The 20,509-nt window shown below is 33.2% G+C and overlaps 2 protein-coding genes across 2 annotated transcripts in view; both read left to right on the forward strand.

Moving 5' to 3' along the window:
- The window catches only part of LOC123537955 (titin-like), a 402,126-nt gene that overhangs the window by 330,886 nt on the left and 50,731 nt on the right, over nt 1-20,509 (forward strand). The gene's annotated exons all lie outside the window — the stretch shown is intronic.
- LOC123537842 (uncharacterized) lies at nt 5,735-12,385 on the forward strand. The gene is made up of 2 exons (XM_045321706.2): nt 5,735-7,204; nt 10,447-12,385. The coding sequence occupies exons 1-2, from the start codon at nt 7,138-7,140 to the stop codon at nt 11,733-11,735; spliced, it is 1,356 nt and encodes a 451-aa protein (XP_045177641.1). The 5' UTR covers nt 5,735-7,137; the 3' UTR covers nt 11,736-12,385.

Genomic DNA, 20,509 nt, shown 5'->3' on the forward strand with positions numbered 1-20,509 from the left:
CTATTATCTATTCTTTTGCTGAAGTGGTTGTTTTTCCTTCTCATTTAAATGATAGTTTTGTTCAATTTTTCATAGCCAATCCTAAACAGTTAAGATATTACTGATGAAGGAAAGCTTTGTCGGAATTGCATTAATTGAATTTACAGTTTTATCAATGATGTCTAAAGAGTTTTCAATAAAACCAAAAACAGAATAAGGTACATGAATATTCTGTGCTTCAGTATAAAATGAAAATATTTGTTTAAACTTAAGCAACTGTAGAATATTTTAGATAGTGTTAGAAAGTTTCAAAAAAGACTTCAAAAGAAAATGTGCTATTTTTTTCACAGTTTTATTTTATTGTTGTATTTTACAATGGGTGTAAAAAGTGTCACATTTCGATGTTTACTATTAATAGCAATCGTCTGGTTTTCTATTTGATCTTCTGTAATTGCCAAACTGGTGGTAATTGTTTGGAACCAGACTGTCAAAAAAACATTCAAATTCTTTTGGAATGTTCTGATGTAATGTCATGGGGGACTGATGCACGTTGTGCTGAATAGAAAAGTGTGAGAAGAAAACATGAAATGCTGTGGCATGAAACTGTCATGACATTTCAAACTCTAGTTTATCAAACTGAATAGCTCAGGTGTCTTAATTAAGACAGCATTCTAATCAAATCAAGCCGGAATTAATTTAACAACAAAGATGACAAACAATAAAGCTTTTGTTTTTACTTCTGTCAAATTTGACCCGAGCGGATGACCTTTTTTGGTGTCATTCACTTTGTCATAGCTATCATGCTGTTACTATTTAAAGACGTACATGTTTACGGCAGAAGTTGTATGTCAAAAACAATTAATGCCACCTTCAAGGGCAGAGTTGGTTGTTTATAAGTGACAGTGTGACATATGAATATCATCAACATCTATGTACATACATCAGCACACAAAATTAAGAGATTTTACTTATCCATCATTTTTTGCTTTGCTTGCTCTTCATAGCATATTCAATAATGGTGAAAGACCTTCTTCTTTTTAGCTCACCTGAGCACGAAGTGCTCAAAGGTGAGCTTTAGTGATCACCCTGTGTCCGGCGTCCGTCGTCGTCCGTCGTCCGTCCGTCCGTCCGTCCGTCCGTCCGTCCGTCGTCAACAATTTGACTGTTAACACTCTAGAGGTCACATTTTTGACCCAATCTTAATGAAACTTGGTCAGAATGTTACCCTCAATAAAATCTTGGACGAGTTCGATATTGGGTCATCTGGGATCAAAAACTAGGTCATCAGGTCAAATCAAAGGAAAAGCTTGTTAACACTCTAGAGGTCACATTTTTGGCCCAATCTTAATGAAACTTGGTCAGAATGTTACCCTCAATAAAATCTTGGACGAGTTCGATATTGGATCATCTGGGATCAAAAACTAGGTCATCAGGTCAGATCAAAGGAAAAGCTTGTTAACACTCTAGAGGTCACATTTTTGGCCCAATCTTAATGAAACTTGGTCAGAATGTTACCCTCAATAAAATCTTTGACGAGTTCGATATTGGGTCATCTGGGGTCAAAAACTAGGTCATAAGGTCAAATCAACGGAAAAGCTTGTTAACACTCTAGAGGTCACAATTTTGGCCCAATCTTAATGAAACTTGGTCAGGATGTTACCCTCAATAAAATTTTGGACGAGTTGGATATTGGGTCATCTGGGGTCAAAAACTAGGTCACCAGGTCAAATCAAAGGAAAAGCTTGTTAACACTCTAGAGGTCACATTTTTGGCCCAGTCTTAATGAAATTGGTCAGAATGTTACCCTTAATAAAATCTTGGACGAGTTCGATATTTGGTTATCTGGGTTCATAACTAGGTCACCAGGTCAAATCAAAGGAAAAGCTTATTAACACTGTAGAAGCCGCATTTATGACTGTATCTTCATGAAACTTGGTCAGATTGTTAATATTGATGATCCTAAAGTCCAGTTTGAATCTGGGTCATGTAGGATAAAAAACTAGGTCACCAAGCCAAATCAAATGAAAAGCTAGTTTACACTGTAGAGGCCACATTTATGACCATATCTTAATGAAACTTGGTCAAAATGTTAATCTTGATGATCTATAGCTCAATTTCAAATCTGGGTTAGGTGGGGTCAAAAACTAGGTCACTAGGTCATATCAAAGGAAAAGCTTGTTAACACTCTAGAGGCCACATTTATGACTATATCTTCATGAAACTTAGTCAGAATGTTAAACTTGATGATCTTTAGGACAAATTTGAATCTGCGTCATGTCGGGTCAAAAACTAGGTCACCAGGTCAAATCAAAGGAAAAGCTAATTAACACTGTAGAGGCCACATTTATGACCATATCTTAATGAAACTTGGTCAGAATGTTAATCTTGATGATCTTTAGGTCAAGTTTAAATCTGGGTCAGGTGGGGTCAAAAAACTAGGTCACTAGGTCATATCAAAGGAAAAGCTTGTTAACACTCTAGAGGCCACATTTATGACTGTATCTTCATGAAACTTAGTCAGAATGTTAAACTTGATGGTCTTTAGGTCAAGTTCGAATCTGGGTCATGTCGGGTCAAAAACTAGGTCACGGGGGTCAAATAAAAGGAATAGCTAGTTAACACTTTAGAGGCCACATTTATGACCATATCTTAATGAAACTTGGTCAGAATGTTAATCTTGATGATCTATAGGTCAAGTTTAAATCTGGGTCAGGTGTGTTAAAAAACTAGGTCACTAGGTCAAATCAAAGGAAAAGCTTGTTAACACTCTAGAGGCCACATTTTTGACTGTATCTTCTTGAAACTTAATCAGAATGTTAATCTTGGTGATCTTTAGGTCAAGTCAATCTGGGTCATGTGGGGGCAAAAACTAGGTCACCTGGTCAAATCAAAGGAAAAGCTAGTTAACACTTTAGAGGCTACATTTATGACCATATCTTAATGAAACTTGGTCAGAATGTTGATCTTGATGATCTTTAGGTCAATAGGTCAGGTGAGCGATACAGGGCCTTCATGGCCCTCTTGTTTATGCATAGTGTCCTAAGAACCCATTTGGTTCAATTTAGTGGTCTGGTCAGTTTGGACATGTTGAAATTGGGAGACAATCAAAATCCCCTTGATCAAAATCCCCTTCACTGAAAAATGACAGGGTGTTACAAAATCCCCTTCATACTTTTGCAGGCGGTATCATAATCCCCTCTGTGATTTTTACTTATTTCATCAAGTTCAAATACAACTATATACAACTTAAAAGTCTATTGCATGAAGCACGTAAATACAATGTCTTTAGCAAACATAATATAATTTGGAGCACTGATATCTCTATATCTATAATGTTAATCACAGAGGGGATTATGATAACCCCTGCAAATGTGTGAAGGGGATTTTGTAACACCCAGTCATTTTTCAGTGGAGGGGATTTTGATCAAGGGGATTTTGGTATACACTCGTTGAAATTTCAGAGCAAAAGTTGTCAGTCACTTCTAAAAAATCTTTTACTCTAGTTAAAAAGTAAGAAATAAATCGGTTTACTCAATTGACTGTTTTAAATAGTAAATTACATTTGCTTTTTATGATCACTTTGTGGGAGTTTATTACAATTTTAGTTTAAAATATTCTTTCGTAAGCCTCCCTTAGATTAATTCAAATGACTTTGCTCCATCAACAAGAAGAAATTTACAGACTTTGTTCTTGAATAGGCTTAATGAAGAAAAATGAGTGGTCAGACTTGTTACTGGACTTTAAGTCTCTAATGAGATTACACTGGAATAACAAAAAGAAGATTATCAATCATTAGTTTTACTGCCCATGAAGTGCGTAGCGATTGCTCTCATACCCAGAACTATGTAAAATATGCTAGCAATCAAGACCTGACACCACAGCTTTTTTACTGAATGAAATATAAGTTGATTGTTGTGAGAAAAGGGTGTTGTATATGTTCGGGAAACAGATGGACAGGAACTAGGTTGGTCTGTAGAGCAGAGCAAGTTGAAATATAATCCCCAAACTTCACAGCCACTACCAGCTATTAATGACATACCGTAGTTATAATATTATTGGTACTTGCTGTTGCTTTCATTTCTAGTATAACATTAATCAATACTATTCAATCTGTCTTGATTCAAAGAATTAAAGTAAATACATCTTGCTACCATTATTATCCGACCTTATTTTTGGCTGAATCTGAATGAAAAATGTTTGATCTTTTATGGTGGTGGTAATTTTAACACCTGAATATCTAGAATACACTTTTGAAATCTTCTTTGAGAGCAGAGATGCTTGCTTAAGAGCAGAGATACTTTCATAGGAGCAGAGATACTTTCATAAGGGCAGTCCAGACACTTTTATAAGAGCAGAGGACCGTGCTATGAGGCAGTGTTCTATTTGTTTGCTTTGTTGCTTTTTATATGCTGTCTCTGAAAGAGCAGGGCGTTTTATGTGAACAGCCATAGCAGGTGGGCAGTGGTAGACGTCCAAAAGCATGTCCGCTCTCTATGTCAACCAGTTTTCATCCGATCTTCACCAAACTTGCTGACAATGTTTGTGGGCATAATATCTCGGCCAATTTCGATAACCACCCAAATCGCCCCAGGCACTCCTGGATTACGGCCCTTGAATTACTCGAAATCAGCGAATTTAGCCTTTTCCACCCTCTAAGTCGAACAGTTTTCATCCAGTCTTCAACAAACTTGGTGACAATGATCGTGGGCATAATATCTCGGCCAAGTTCGATAACCACCCATTCGCCTCAGGCACTCTTGGATTGCTACTTAACTGAATATTTAGACGGGCATGTATTGTGACAGTCTGGCACTCTTGTTAATTTCTTGCAAAGTGCCTAAAGAGCTCTACATTTGACTGGTGCACGACACTTCGTTGAATATGACACTTCGCCGAACATGAAATATTTGACACTTCACACCCTGATTGTTATAACAAAAGTTTCAGCTTGTTGTCTATATATAATTTTGTAAATTGCAATTTTCCTTTACTGATAGGCAATTATATCAGAGGTGTGATAACTAAATTACATTATTATTACTAGTTACCAAGACTATGTCTTGTAATATTGCATGAGACATTTCATTCACTTCGTAATATGTAAAATTGAAACCATGATTTAATTAAATTGCCTGTAGATGTTATTAAAATTTTAATGAATTGTAAATACAGACAATATTCTATACAACTGTTTATCTTTTATTATTTCATTATCTGCCTGTTCAAATATAATGCAATCTATCATTTCATGTTTAATGAAATAGACATTCAAAAAGGGCAAATTAACATTTTCAGACATGGAACAATGTTGTTCATTAAAGCTGTAAAAGTTCCCACAAGTTGTATTTGGTATGAAAGCATGTTGTCTCATGCAATATTACACATTATACAGTTTAAATTGTTTGATATAAATAATTTCTTCACAGTTGTTTTAATAAACTGCAAAATAAATCATAGATAATCTGTCTGAATTTTGTCATTATAGATAATTAAAACACATGTAATAATAAGACATTAATGTGTAGCTGTGAAATATTGTTATGTCAAAATAATAAATCATCTTTGTCACTGTCCATATTGATTGGAAAATAGCCTCAAACTGTTGAAAAATGAAACAACTTAGGGTCAAATTTTGCACTAACTCATTAATATTCATGAGCAGGTGGTAACTTTACATTCAGTCAGCCAATGAGATTTCAAGTTGAGGTCATTATCTAAGGTCATGTTGTTAACAGTTTGACTTGACAAAAGAAGTGTGCTCTGCATAAAGGTTTCAGACATTGAGAAATAAATGATTGTTTTGCCAAAAATGACATGTTGGATTTTTTTTTGAGATGATAATTGTACAAGAAAAGAGAAATGACACTTTGTGCATGTATTAATTAAAAGATGAAGTTAGAAATACGTCAGTAGAAAACTTGCAGTTTGTAGTGTAAAGAAATATTTAAATTTTCGTGTGGTTATTGGATACAAAAGGACAGGGGATATTAAAGAGCATTTTGTCTTATAAATCAAGTGGCAAATCGTTTTCTTATTCGAGATAAAGAACTGATAGTGCATAAGCTGATATGAATCATTAGTCATTCCTTACCGCACTATCGTAAAATTTTGTTCTTACCTCGGATTAAAGAAGTTTATTAAGTATTGAGCCGATTGTGAATAAAACTGCATTAGTGTGTTATAAGACGTGTTTATTTTGATTATGCAGAAATTTAATTTGGACTGAAGGCGGTTTCGGTTGTTATAATTGGAAGAGGAAAATTAACGTTTAAGTACTTCAAAAGTACTTACGATTGATTCATTGGGAGTTATATATGACTAATATTTTTAAGTACTTTTCTTGTAAGAGATTTATTGAACAAAAAGGAAGATAAAATCAAAGGAAAAACTGGACCAAAGGGTTTTACAATTTTCTGTTTCACAGTGACTGGAATAAATGGGAACTTAGACAAGTCTTAGATTCGGAAAAGATAAAAAGCTGTGCTTTGTTTGTTTACATTTAAGTTTACCCTTGAGCGATTTGTTGGTTAAAGTCTGGACATTTTATCTCGGCAAAACTTACCCCTAAGTCATACATTTTGGCAAGGACTTTTTGAATGAAAAAAAGTTTCTTTATATCATTAAATGTTGAAGGTTTTAGCCCATTGGCTATGAGACTGTAAATATTGTAAAGTGACGGTCACTTCTTCGTAAAGCTGGTGTGCGTAACATAGTGTCGGGGAATAAAACTAACGTTGTCATTTTATTACACTAGTGGATCGTAAAATTTTGTCAGCGGATTTTTGTGGTTATAGACCCTTATACAAAGTTACCAAGGATTGTAGATATCATGTCAAAGGGGCTTGTCAATAATTGTTTACTGTGATTTATATCGTGCTTATAGCCCTTGAAAGTGATTTTGTTATATGTCATTACCTGAAATTACATAGATCGTTTAACACTTCAGGATTTAATTCGAAACTGTACATTTTGGACTTACTGCAGCTAGTATAGAGTGGAGATAAAGATATTGAACTAGCATGTGATGAAAAATAATACATAATTATATAAAAGCATGTTAGAAACTCTACTTTTACAAATTGACTTAACTATATTTGGATATAATCAATGTGTCGGATACTTTAGTTTCAACAGATAAAAAGAAACGAGAAAGGAAAAATGGGAGCCAACAATTCAACTGACGCAGCGGAATTTCGCGCAAAATTTGGAACCCACTACACTGAAGGTATGTATGGTGTCGTTTTTGTGCCATCTGAAAATGAATAAAACTCCACAGGTAAGGGAGTCTGATAGAACCTGTATATATTGTGGTGAATTTTCTATCTTCTCTATATTAGAATGAACCAGAAATCCAGAGTTTTCCTCCAAACAGATAGAAAAATGTGTTTCCACATTTTTTGTCTGTTTTCCTTTTATTCTGCCAATGATTATACCATGAATGCGGCCGAGAAAATAAGATAGAATTTGAATGTTGTACCAGAATTGTTGTTTTTGCATGTGTGACACAGTGTGTTGGTCTTAATTGTTTCATACGATACTTCATGTTTTCTGCGTACTGAATCAAATAATAAACTATATACATCATCTTGCTGTTCAGTTAAGTTTCCATGCATTATCTTACTAAAAATGTAATTACTAAAAAAAAATGAAATATATGACACCTGTCAAAACTAGCTTATCTAGATATTATAGTAAGCTTATCAGATTAACATTTCAGTGAAGGTGTTTTTTGAATATATTACTTTCTTACTTCTATGGCTTTGTTAGTGGATGATAAATGTTTGTATGCTTTTAAAGCCTTGTATGTCGCAGCATGATCATATTTTACATGTTCAAGCATGTCCCTGAATTGATTCCATATAGTCAGCGCATTTTGATAACTTTTTAGAGTCTGACAGCTATTTAATGAAAATTATTGTAGTCACTAACATTGATGCTTTTAAAGTAATATGTGTCCGAATGATAAATAATTTTATTAAAATACTACTAAAAGTTTCATTCATAATACTAGTATTCAGTCAACATTTCTTCTTTAAAGACAATTTAAATAATATTTTGTATCACAAAAGTTATGACAATCATTATTTTGTGCATGAGAGTGCTTAATGTCTCAGTATGTCCCTTATTGCCCCCCATAGTACAATTTTGACACATTTAAGGGTCTGGATTCAGTGTTTTATATCATGGAGGTTATCTTTTTCCAATAATCACCACAGCAGGGCCCTTAATTTGTTCCAGAAGTCCATTGATTATCAGACTTCTGTTTATTACCAATTATCAAATTTCTGATCCCATAAAGGTTGCTATAGAAATATTAGTGACATTTTACAGTGTGTCTAAAGATTGCTAATGTGCCAGATGTCCTCACATAGTCTTTAATATCCAACATTATTCCTAAGGTTTTCAACTATTTTTGTGCTTTTAAAATTAAATCTAGGTTACCTTATCAACATTTAAACATTTTGTTGTGCTCTATTTAATAAAATGTAAATAAAAGTAAGGTTTTTATTCAAACAAAATAGTGCCCTCAAGTTTCCATAGATATTCAACACTTTTGTCAAGCGTTTCGACTTTTCTTAAAAACGTGTACATTAGCATAAAAGCGGGTAGATAAAAGACTGATGAATGGACCACTAACCCCATTATTGGTTTCGCATTCCAGCCTTTGTCCGGGAACAGTTTAGTACTTGGGATCCTGTTGAAAAAATTCTAACACAAAGAATGTGACTTTTCTTGATACGTTTCCAAATTAGATGGCCTGAAGAATGTTTAATTAAGATTGGCGGAGTTTCATCACTGATTACAAATATGTTAATGCTGTTTACAAATATGTTAATGCAAAACTGACTTAAATACTTAAAAATAATGAATTTGATAGAAAGATTTTGAACCAGTCGCTGTAATTGACTTTAGCCAACACATTCCGTAGAGGGCAATAACTGAATTAATAGATTTGATACTGGTATAAAGTTTCTAATAATTCCAAAGGCAGATGGCATTTTAATTGTTTTTTTTTAAAATTAAACTTATGTTTTGGAATGTATAACTTTGTTATCCAATTATCTAGTTCAACTTTGATCTGACATTTGATTTAAAGCCAAGAATCAGATCAGTTTGTAAATAATGGTTGATTTTGACACCATTTAATATGAGAATGATGAAGAAAAGATATGTTGAAATGTCACAAAGATCAAGGCAATTAGAGTGTGCATTGGAATTCTTTTCATTTACATTTCAATGAAGATAATTAAACAGTTTGTCATGACACTAAAATATTCATTTAAATACATATTTAATCAAGTTTCATGTATTTATTTAAAGAACTAATAGCAATATTTTATGAGTCACAATTTCCTAAAATTCCTTGATAATTTAATTGATTTGATCCCTTGATCATTGTCTCTTTTGCTATTCAAACATAATGCTATTTTGCAACTTTGCATTAGAAAAAAATCTGTTGGGGGAAATCAGTCGATTATGTGTCAACCATTAATTTAATAGCGCTCTATATTGATCAGTGTGCACTCAGTCCCAAAATACTCTTCAATAACAAAGTACCAGAAAGTGTACATCCTGTTGTAATGTTTGCATGACACTGTGATAAATGTTATGTACTTGCCTGGCATGCAACTTCCTAAAATAAATTATGAATTTTTTAGTGGCTTTTACACAGAGTCAGTGCACATCACTAATTAATCTTATAATGCAAGCTTCCTATAATTAACTTGCTTAATTGCTTTCTTACTATTTATTAATGTCATAATTAAATTACTTGTACTAAGCTGCTGTAAAGTCATTGGTTTTGTTGGCAATAAATAGCGTAGGGCCTGCAATTAGTTTGGAATGATGCAACCATGAAAAAACACAAATATTAACGATTTCACATTGAATTTTTTGCCTGTATTAACATAAATGTCAGTGTCTCGATGAGCCTGATCACTTTATAACATTTGTTTGTTGAGAATGAATGTTGTTGTCATTGTCTTTCTGAAGCTGTTTATTTATTGTATCATTCACTTGTTCTTTGCGAAAGTACAATTCTGGTACATGATCACACTATAGATATTTGAACCAGATAACACAGCAGTATTGGACCTGTATAGGGTCCTGCTGAGCTCGGCCTACTCAAAAACTTAGTGTCCCAGAGGCTGTGAAAAATCTTTCATAATAGTGTTGAATATGCAGCAGATTCTTGTGTTGGGACACAAGATCTCTTTCTAAATTGTTCTTTCTTACTTTTTGAAAATATAATTGATTAGAATGTGTCATTTTCATGCCAGTTCAGTTATATTTGTTATCAGAAAAAGAAAGAGTCCATAAGAATATATTTTGTAAGTAAATGATAAGAGAGTAATAGTTCTGAAACATTATGATTAACTTCCCAAGTATCAACTTGTATTTTATAGTCTGGACAATGTCTATATATGGAAAAATATCCTATTAAAGACTTATTTTCTTATATTGCAGGAAAACCTAATATCCCAGAGGGAATTCCCAAAGTCACAGACATTACCCATAATTCTATCACACTGTCATGGTTATCACCGATGAATTCTGGGAGGATCTTAGCCTATCAAGTAGAATGTTGTAATTTAAAAGACAGAAAATGGAGAATCATTACGAGTACTTGTCAGGGAACAACGTACCATGTGAGAAATCTCACACCCGAGACTCAATACATGTTCCGAGTTAGAGCAGAAAATATGTGTGGACAGAGTAAGCCAAGTTATTCATCGGAAGAGATCAGAACAAGACCTGTCCCTACAAATTATCTAGAAGAAAAACCAGTGACAAAATTGGTACGGCGACACAGTCACTATTTAAAGCTGGACAGTGGTCTTAATAATCTATTGAACAAAACTGAAGAAGATCAGGTGGATGCTGGCAGTAACGTTGGAAGTATTCCATTCCGTCGCAATAGTATGCGTGGCTCTTTACCACCGGGTTTCAAAACCAAAAGAAATTCTGTGACTAGTTTCTTACCCGGTACGAAGCGGGAAAGTATGTGTAATTTTAAAGAGTCTAAGAAATCGTTTGAGGAATCATCAATTCCTGAGGAGGAAGGTTTGAATCTGAAACGTATATCTACTTCATCTACTGAGGCATCAAGCTTGTTCTCATCCAATTCAATGACTTCTATTGTTGAAGATGAGGAACTTCGGATTCTGTATGGACAGCAAGATTGTCAAATGTATAGTGACAATGATGATGCTTACTCAACTACAAACTCACATGTAACAACTAGCTCAGGGTTTTCTAGTTCGAGTTCTCGATCCTCCCATAGTTCACACAGTCACCAAACCACCCATAATGCATTAGCTCATTCATGTCCACCTGTCAATGAAAATGAAAATATTCTCTCTGCATCAATAACTGATGACAATAAAATGGATTATATTACAAACCCAGAGAAAAATTTCAGTAAAACTCGTGTAACTAGTGCTACCAGAAGAACTAAATCAGTTAATCCCAATGCAGGAAAGACAATATTTGAAATATGTGATAACGAAAATGAAATATGGAAGGGGCGAATTGAAAATCAAAGTCCTGAAAGTAGTTCTAACAACAACGAAAGTAATGTGACCTACATGAATCGAAATAATTTAGATTTGCGCTCGATTCGGAATATGTTAAACTCTCAAGATATTATGGTTAAAACATTGGACTCGAACACGTTAGATAATGTCCGGAGGTCCCACTGTGCCATTAAAGAGACAGACGAAGACGTAACTGTAGATATTGTCTCTACTATTTAAAATGTACATAAATTGTGTTGCCATGGTTTTCTGTGATTACCTGATAGAAATATAAATGAAGCATAACTCAGTTTCTGAGACTAAATAATTGTGCTAAAAGAGAGATAAATTTATTGACATATTGAGTGACACAAGATTTATTTTTGCAGCTTTTCTACAAATGAATTTCATAGCCAGGCAGACTTTATTGTCGTTTTAACATCAGTTTACATTATTTATAACAGACTTTGGATATTCCCTCCAAATTTTAAAATTTTTTATTTTACCCACCATTAAAATGTAGTGTAGATAAATTGTTCTGAAGTGATGTAAATTTCATTCTTTAGTCTAATAAGGAGTTGCTATGTAAATGTCCAGTTAGAGGTAAATACTGATTCATAATATATTTCAAAGCTTTAAGATCTTACTTAATTAATAATTTATTATTTGTTATCTTTCCTTAGTAAAACTTCCTATATATTGTCTCATTTTAAAAAACAAACAAAAGACACCATGTGTTAAATGATATTATTGTTCTTTTTACTTTGTTAAAGGGAGGTAATGATATTTAGTGTGCAAAGATTGATCTCCCTTTATAGTGTTGTTTATTGTTATTGGTGCTAATTTGTTAACCAAATTTCACATCCATAATAAAATAGTTAACATATTGATTGTTTTTTATTTATGTATATAATTTTACCAAAAGAGATATTCTAGTAACATTTTATTTGCCAGAGAAATGAATGTTTAATTTCTCTGAGCAAGTTTACGATATAAGCTTCATCATAAGCTGGACTATACAAAGAATAGTTAGAGCTATTGCATTCACCTGTTTGTCAGTGTCGTTGCTTTCAGGTGAATGTCAAACTTTTTCTCTCTCTTTAAAACGGAAAAAGAAACATGTATTAAAGATAACAAAGTCATGTAGCAATATTATGCAAGTTTGGCATTACAAATAGGATACATGTTTAAATAATGGCTAAAATCCTTCTGTATTACAACTACAAGTATAACATTTTAGAGAGCTTTAGTTCAAATATTACGAACTATACGAGTCTCAATATCATAAAAAACTACTGCCTACAACTCACTGTATAACTTTATTTAAACTTTTTTTTTGACAATAAATAATGTATGAAAACACTTGCCTGAAGTTTGAAAAATTTGACATAAATATATAAGTCTGACTAACAAAGGTTACATTTTAGGCCATGGTTTTCGTCTTGTAAAAAATCGGCCACCTGTTATACTAAGACATGAAACGTGACAAAAGTCTGATTTGAAAATCGAAAGTCAAAATGTCACTTTCATTTTTTTTAAATTGCTCTTTAAGTATGTATTTAGATATTTCACACAACATTTGTTATTTGATTAAACATGGGAAAGCTTGACAGTTTCCTGGGTTCTTGCATGTAAAACTGCGGCCTAGTTGCCGGTACATTCAAAATAAAAATCTACGTACATATAAAGGCAGTGTGAATTCAGAAACTTACATATGGGGTTCTTAAATTTCAATTTATTCATCGCATTCTGTTAGATAAGGCAATTCTGTGTCAAACAGAGGAAAGATATCACTTGATTTATCGTGCATTAATCAGTAAATTTTAAGAGGGCATTTTAATGTTGTCAACGAGAGAAAGAACTTGTTCTTGATAAGGCCTTATTTTTATAGGAAATTCAAACAAGTAGCACCCACATGTCAATTACCCTGGTGTAACTGTATGGAAAATGAGAAAAATTGAGACGGATATATAATCAAGGTTATAAACGAGAATCTTTACATTCCAAATTTTGTTACGAAACCTGTTTGTAGGCGACAGTTGCTTGAGTAGACGCAGTTATCTTACTTAGTAGTTTTCTTTCACTTTCACAACTTGGGTATTATGAAGTTAAAACACACACCATGAGGTCAAGGTCAAAAAATTTCAAGATCAAACAAAAGAGAAGGAGATTTATAATTCCTTATTACTTAACTTTTAGCCTGCTGGCGGCGATTGGTTTTGCCTTTGCGACCAGTGCAGACCAAGATCAGCCTGCACATCCATGCAGGCTGATCATGGTCTGCACTGTTCGCTTTTCAGTCAGTAAGTTTTCAGTGAACACCCCTTTGAATAATAAATGGTATTGCTCAAATTGAAAGATGGACCAGTCCATTTTAGAAATTTAGCAGGCTAAGCGTTAAAATCGTTTGATTTTTAAGCTGTAGACCGTCTTTGAATTTTCATTATATTTGAAAACAACAAAATGAGAAAACAAGAGAGGGGAGAACAACACGTTCAACACTGGGGTGGTTGATAGACTATTTATTATTTGATCGACCTGTTCCAGTCTCAGGAAGAACAGTTGAATGCATTCAATCAGCTTCATGTAGTCTGTATATTGACACAGAGACACAGCACTCATAAAAGATACACATTATAAAATACCAAACTTCTCTATGAAAAAAGAACAGGATAATGAATGAAACCTTCAATTAGATGTAATATTGTAAAATTAAAAAGCATTTTAAAAGACAAAAACAAAAAATATTGACATTATAGTTCTGTAATACATCTGCGAAAAAATTGCTATTTTTGGATCCATTAACAGAGAAGTAATTTGAAACGTGAATAAGGGACACGCTTTAGTGCAATACAAAGTCCTTGAAACTTTATATGTGGCGAGGCAATACAGCCATTAACTTTGCCACCGTTAAGAGTCGACTCTTGAAAGATTTCATTTGATTATGCACTTGTTTCCTGTTTACATTTTCGTGTCTTTGTTCGCCACAAATCTTTGTTGTTATGGCAAAATATAAAATCATGGTTTCCAACGAAACTGAAAGAATGGCTTATATCACTGTTTTCTGTAAAACCCTTCATTTTGAACAGTTTCATGATTACAAATGTATTAGGCCTCTGATTATTGATCTAGTAATGGATTTTATTAGCTTCGGAAAGTTTTAAAATTTGTTGAGTTATATTAGAAAATTGCTGTGTTGGTTCGACTTTCTATAAGAAGCATGTCCCTATCATTTTATCTGCAGACAAGGAAATTTCACTTCAAACTATTTGAAACACTTTTCAAAGGAAATGAACCCTCAAGTGTAAGTTAACTTTACTGTTCCGCATGTTAAAAGATCAACAAGAACATATCTTAAATGATTTTAATATCTGTGCAGATAAATGACTGCCTAATCCTTAAGGCTGAGAGTAAGTCACGATATAAAAGACACAAAGCGGGAAGACATATTTACTGTCCATTTTTTATTGAGAAATAGAAGCCGTTATCAAATATGCGACAGATATGAAAAATGAAAATTAAGCCTGTGTCAATATTAAAGTCAGAGTTTTGATCCTCTTTGATTTATTATTAAAATTGATAATAGAAACCGTAAGAGCAAAAATATTGTTAAATCTACAGTATAATCATTAATGATTTGAACATTAAAAATTTGATTAGAAATCAGTTCATATAAAATTATATAGCTGGTGTGTCACTGATAATGTGATGATGATGATGATGATGATGATGATGATAGTAGCTTTTGCGCAATATTTGTTATAAACGACATATGTCACAGTATATTTTTTAAGATTCACTTTACCATCACTTGGTGAGGTAAATGTATTTGAAGAAACTGTTGAAAGTATGACGGAACAAACGAAAGGTAAAAATAAATACATTAGTCATAAAGAAATCAATTTTTGTGCGTAAATTACTTACTATCAAAGGTGTGCGTCTTGGTGACTAAGTATGAAAATATGATCTACAACTATCTAGTTAATGTGGCTAGGGCTCGTATCTCTGTAATCTTATAAATATCAATGACATCTTCAATTTGCGGTTTTCCTATTAACATTTAATGAAATTTGTCAAAATGTGACCACAATTCAATGAAAAGCTTTGATTAAAAGATTGTTACAGTTTGCATTCTATTTTATAAGAAAGTAGGAGCGAGTATTAGCTAAATAAGACACTGGCCTTGAATGTTATTTTATAATTCGATAAATTAGTAACGATTCAGGCTTTATATAATTAAATAATTCCTGTGAAAAGGGGACCGGCTGTAAAATGTGTGACAGGAAGTTGAGGTTTACACATTTACTAAAGAGAGTAAGCGGAAGTCTATTGAGGTCGAAAATTGAGAAAAAACTGCATCTATCAGTGTCGCTATCCTCCTTAAATTGACAGGATTTTCATTTCTACCCCAAATAAAGAAGATCCAATTATGTATTCCGTTCAGTTACTATCTGGATGAATTCACTTCATGTTTGTAAATTTAGTTAAAGTAAATAAACGAGACTCTGTCAAACACCTGTGTAAACTAAACATACTGAGATAGTACTTTATTGTAATGAACTTGTGAAAGTTTCAACAGTTCTCTGTTCTTGCTATATATATCATCAACTGACCATTTGTGAACTTGGTCAGCAGCCATTTATCCTGCTAAATTTCTATAATGAACTTGTCATTTATTTTTTGTTACAACCATACTGTTACTTTAACTTAAAATGCTTTGTCAATGCATTCAGAAGAATTTCATTTTTTTAGCTCGACTATTCGAAGAAAAGGGGAGCTATCCTACTCGCCCTGGCGTCGTCATGAGTGTGAACGTTAGCATTAGCGTCACACAAATGTTAAAGTTTGTGTACCACCCCAAATATTTTCAAAGTCCATTAAGATATTGCTTTCATATTCTGCATACTTGTTTACCATCATGACCCCATTCTGTCAAAAGGAGGAGGCAACTCTATCAAGCATTTTGACAGAATGATGCCCCTTTTCGACTTAGAATATGCTTATTGTAATGTTAAAGTTTGAGTAACACCCCAAATATTTTCAAAGTCCATTGAGATATTGCTTTGATATTTTGCATACTTGTTTACCATGATGACTGCAGTCTGTAAACAGGAAGAGACAACTCTATCAAGCATTTTGACTGAATTATGGCCCCTTTTCAACATAGAATATGCTTATTGTAATGTTAAAACACCCCAAATATTTTCAAAGTCCATTGAGATATTGCTTTGATATTTTGCATACTTGTTAACCATCATGACCCCAGTCTGTAAAAAGGAGGAGGCAACTCTATCAAGCATTTTGACTGAATGATGGCCCCTTTTTGACTTAGAATATGCTTATTGTAATGTTAAAGTTTTGCTCATAGCTTATATTATACTATCAAGCACTGAGAATAGTCGAGCGCGCTGTCAACTGACAGCTCTTGTTTAATTGACCGGCGGCTGAGTTCATGCAGTTCTAGTGCTTTTATGTACTTAGTTTTTAAAAATAAGATTGGTAAGTGGTCAACTTTCAGGTAGGCTGTGAACCACCAGCAAACAAAAAGTAAATTGTCAAATACCAACCACATACTTTTCATGAATAGACCACAGGCTTGTGAAGTGAATAGACCACAGGCTTTAGAAAACATGAAATAAGATCCTAGAAAAAATAGAAAATCACTACCATTTCATTACAGGTCAATGAAAAATGTTTACAACTCGCTGACAAGTTCATTGCAAAGTGCAGCGCTGGAGTCTAGAATATGCCCATTATTTTTGTATTTTTATGATATAATTCACAACTTTTAGAAACACTTTTGTATGAAAATTAGTGTGGGGTAAAACTTGTATAGTTATCTGAAGGATTGCTTGAACAATTCTAAGATAAATAAAGCAATATGGCAAACCATTATGAAAGCACACTTTTGCCACACAATGCCCTCTCACTATGTGCAACCAACAGGGACTTGAGCCTAGGGCCTTGGAATTTCTGAATAACGTACACTTTTTGGTCCAGCAACAAATTTATGAACTTGATATAGGTTTTGTATTTGATCAAAATTATCATTGCAATATACCTGTTTGACAAATCATGTCTTGCATGAAATTTTTTTTAAAAAATGGCCATATAACTTTCCATAAAAAAGTCATTAGTAATTTTCTTAATTGGGCATAACCTCTATTGAATTTAATCAATCCATTGAGATAAATTCACTGGTTTGGTTATTTATGTCTTTTTGCACTGTAATTTTTTAAAGAAATTTTCGTAGATAAAATTCGCGTTAACTCCACCCATCTACAATATGTAATGTTAACAATGCATAGTTTTCAATCTAAATTTGGATCTCGTAACCCTATATTTAAGAAATTGTCAATTTGTATGAAACCTTTAAGAAGGGTGTAGGGCATGAAATATGAAAATTTATCATTCTGTTATTGAGAAATATAAACCGTTTCAAGTTATGATTCATTACTCTGTTTTGTTGTCCCTTTTTTGTGTAAGAATTTGTTTACAATATTAATTTCCAAAAATGTTAGGAGACACTCACTTTCATATTTGCATTTTCGTTTATTTCGTTAGTAACGAAAACAAATGCATTTAACATACTTAAAAAGCAGTGTATGAGTATAATGTTTGTAACAATACAGTTGTAACACATTATATTTCACTTAACTTTTTTTTTTCTCAAAAAATGTAGTTAATGCTAAACTGAGATATGCCGAGGACATAAAAGAAACAAAATGGATAAGTTTGTTTGACTGTACTGTTTTTCAGGGAGCAATTTTATATGTGTACAAATATAGTAAATCCCAGTACATAGCAAAAATTTATAAATGGATACAAGCTTGTAAAAGAAAACTTCCTCTCTTATTCATTAAAGGGTGAGACAGGACAAAATACTTCAGTTGTTATAATTTGCTTCAGTCTTGAGAGCACGTTTGAAGAAATAATGAAGATATGCACATGCTACACTCACACTTTTTTGAATGACACTTTATAGAACATTTGCATTACCCAAGGAATAAACTCTCAACCTTTTACTTGTTTTTGTAACTGAACTGAACCAGGCAGGCATTGGATGTGCAGACACAGTCCACTGCAGCAGAAACACTTCTGTATCATGAATTTTAATTTTAATGTTCATTGGCAATAATTCTGTAGCTAGGGAGACTCCAAATCTTTTGTAAATGCACTGAAAGGCACTACTTTGTTGGGCGTTGCACGATTATATTCATCACCTTGAAGTGCATTTTGTATATAAACAGTAGTCGATGTCCACATAAGACATTAAAAGGAGGAAATTAATATATCAAATTTAAATTAAATTGTATTTATGGAAAGTAGATTAATTAAATAACAATTAAATCAAGGAAATGCAAGGCAGTGTTGACTATTGGTCGCTAAGGGTGTCATATTTTGCATGATTCATGACATACGATACCATACACCAGACATAAATCTATCGTTCAAGTTTAATATATCTGTCGTCAAAAGTTTTGTCTCCAACTGTTTTGTTTATATCGTTGCATGTAGGAATGACTCATTGTTTTCAGTGTATATCGTGGAGATAATTTCTTACGATTACATAATGAAGACAAGACCGTAACGAAAATGTGCAACATTATGCAGGATTTTATCAGCTGTATGTACTGGGTCATGTTTCGCACTTCAGAAATGTCTTTGTTTTAAAGGAGTAATAAAATGATAAGATGAAAATTTAATTATTCTAGATTTTAACCTTGTATTCTCAACAAGTATATAATACTTCTTGGCCCTATGTTGAATTTATATAAGGGAGGTAATTCAAAAAAGCAAAAAAATTGGAATGAAGCTGACTTGCTTCCCTTAGGTTGAGTTGAAAAAAAAAATGAACAGAAAAAAATTGTAGAGGCTTTATTAAACAATGTGAATAATATAATAAAATATGAGGCTTTTGCCAAGCATCTTACAGATTTTATTCAACAAGTTTATTAAATCCAGTGTGGAAAGACACATAATAACTAAAATGTAAATGTAAATTTATTTTTATCAGGTATTAGACATTAAAAATTCCTTCTTTCTTTACATACGGTAATCTATCAATCTATACTTAACCCTTAGCCTGCTGGCGGCAGATGATTCTGCCTTTGTGACCAGTGCAGACCAAGATCAGCCTGCACATCCGTGCAGTCTGATCATGGTCTGCACTGTTCGCTATTCAGTCAGTAAATTTTCAGTGAACACCCCTTCTAATGATAAATGGTACTGCCCAAATTGGAAGATGGACCAGTCCATTATAGAAATTTAGCATGGTAAGGGATAATTATGTTATGCTAATGGTATGCTAATGCTGTTTGCTCAATATATGCCTTGGAAAATGCAGTTCTCTGTATCAGTTAAATTCCAATAAACAATTTGTATTTTTTATTTGTAAACTGACCACAACAAAGTGGTATTACCAAAATTATTTCACTCACATGACATTAAACATGATAAAATATAATAAAAATACTAGTATGCTACATTTTTCATGAGACTGAGGACTTTGAGTGAAAAGCTAATGTAGGACAAACTTTTTTTTTTCAAGTTATTAAGTCAGACCTATAAAAGGGAGGTAATAGTACTACAAAAGATAATTACTTAAGGATTCTGGTCAGAGTTACATAATTTAGTTCCTAAGGAAAGGATACAAATGAATGACCAGTCTTATAGAATTTTGTAGGACATTCTAGATAGCACTCGGAAGATAGTCACAAGACAATCAGTCCACAGTGTCCCAAGTCCGGAGTACCACAGAAGGTAATGCTCTCTGATAACTCTGATTTCCAGAGGAGGCAATTCTGTCTGTGATTTGTTTCATTTCTAGGGGAGGCAATGTTCTCTGTGACAAGTTTCATTTCTAGGGGAGGCAATGTTCTCTGTGACAAGTTTCATTTCTAGGGGAGGCAACAAATGCCCTTCATGATAAGTTTGACCTCCAGGGGAGGCAATGTTTTGCATAAGTCTGATTTCCAGGGGAGGCAATTCTTTCTGTGACAAGTCTGATTTCC

This window comes from Mercenaria mercenaria, chromosome 18 (genome assembly GCF_021730395.1).
Source record: "Mercenaria mercenaria strain notata chromosome 18, MADL_Memer_1, whole genome shotgun sequence".
Classification (NCBI taxonomy): Eukaryota; Metazoa; Mollusca; class Bivalvia; order Venerida; family Veneridae; genus Mercenaria; species Mercenaria mercenaria.

Coding starts and splice junctions, on each gene's coding strand:
- LOC123537842 (XM_045321706.2), top strand. CDS start 7,138: ATGGGAGCCAACAATTCAACTGACGCAGCGGAATTTCGCGCAAAATTT. Junction 7,205..10,446: donor TGGAACCCACTACACTGAAG/GTATGTATGGTG, acceptor CTTATATTGCAG/GAAAACCTAATATCCCAGAG.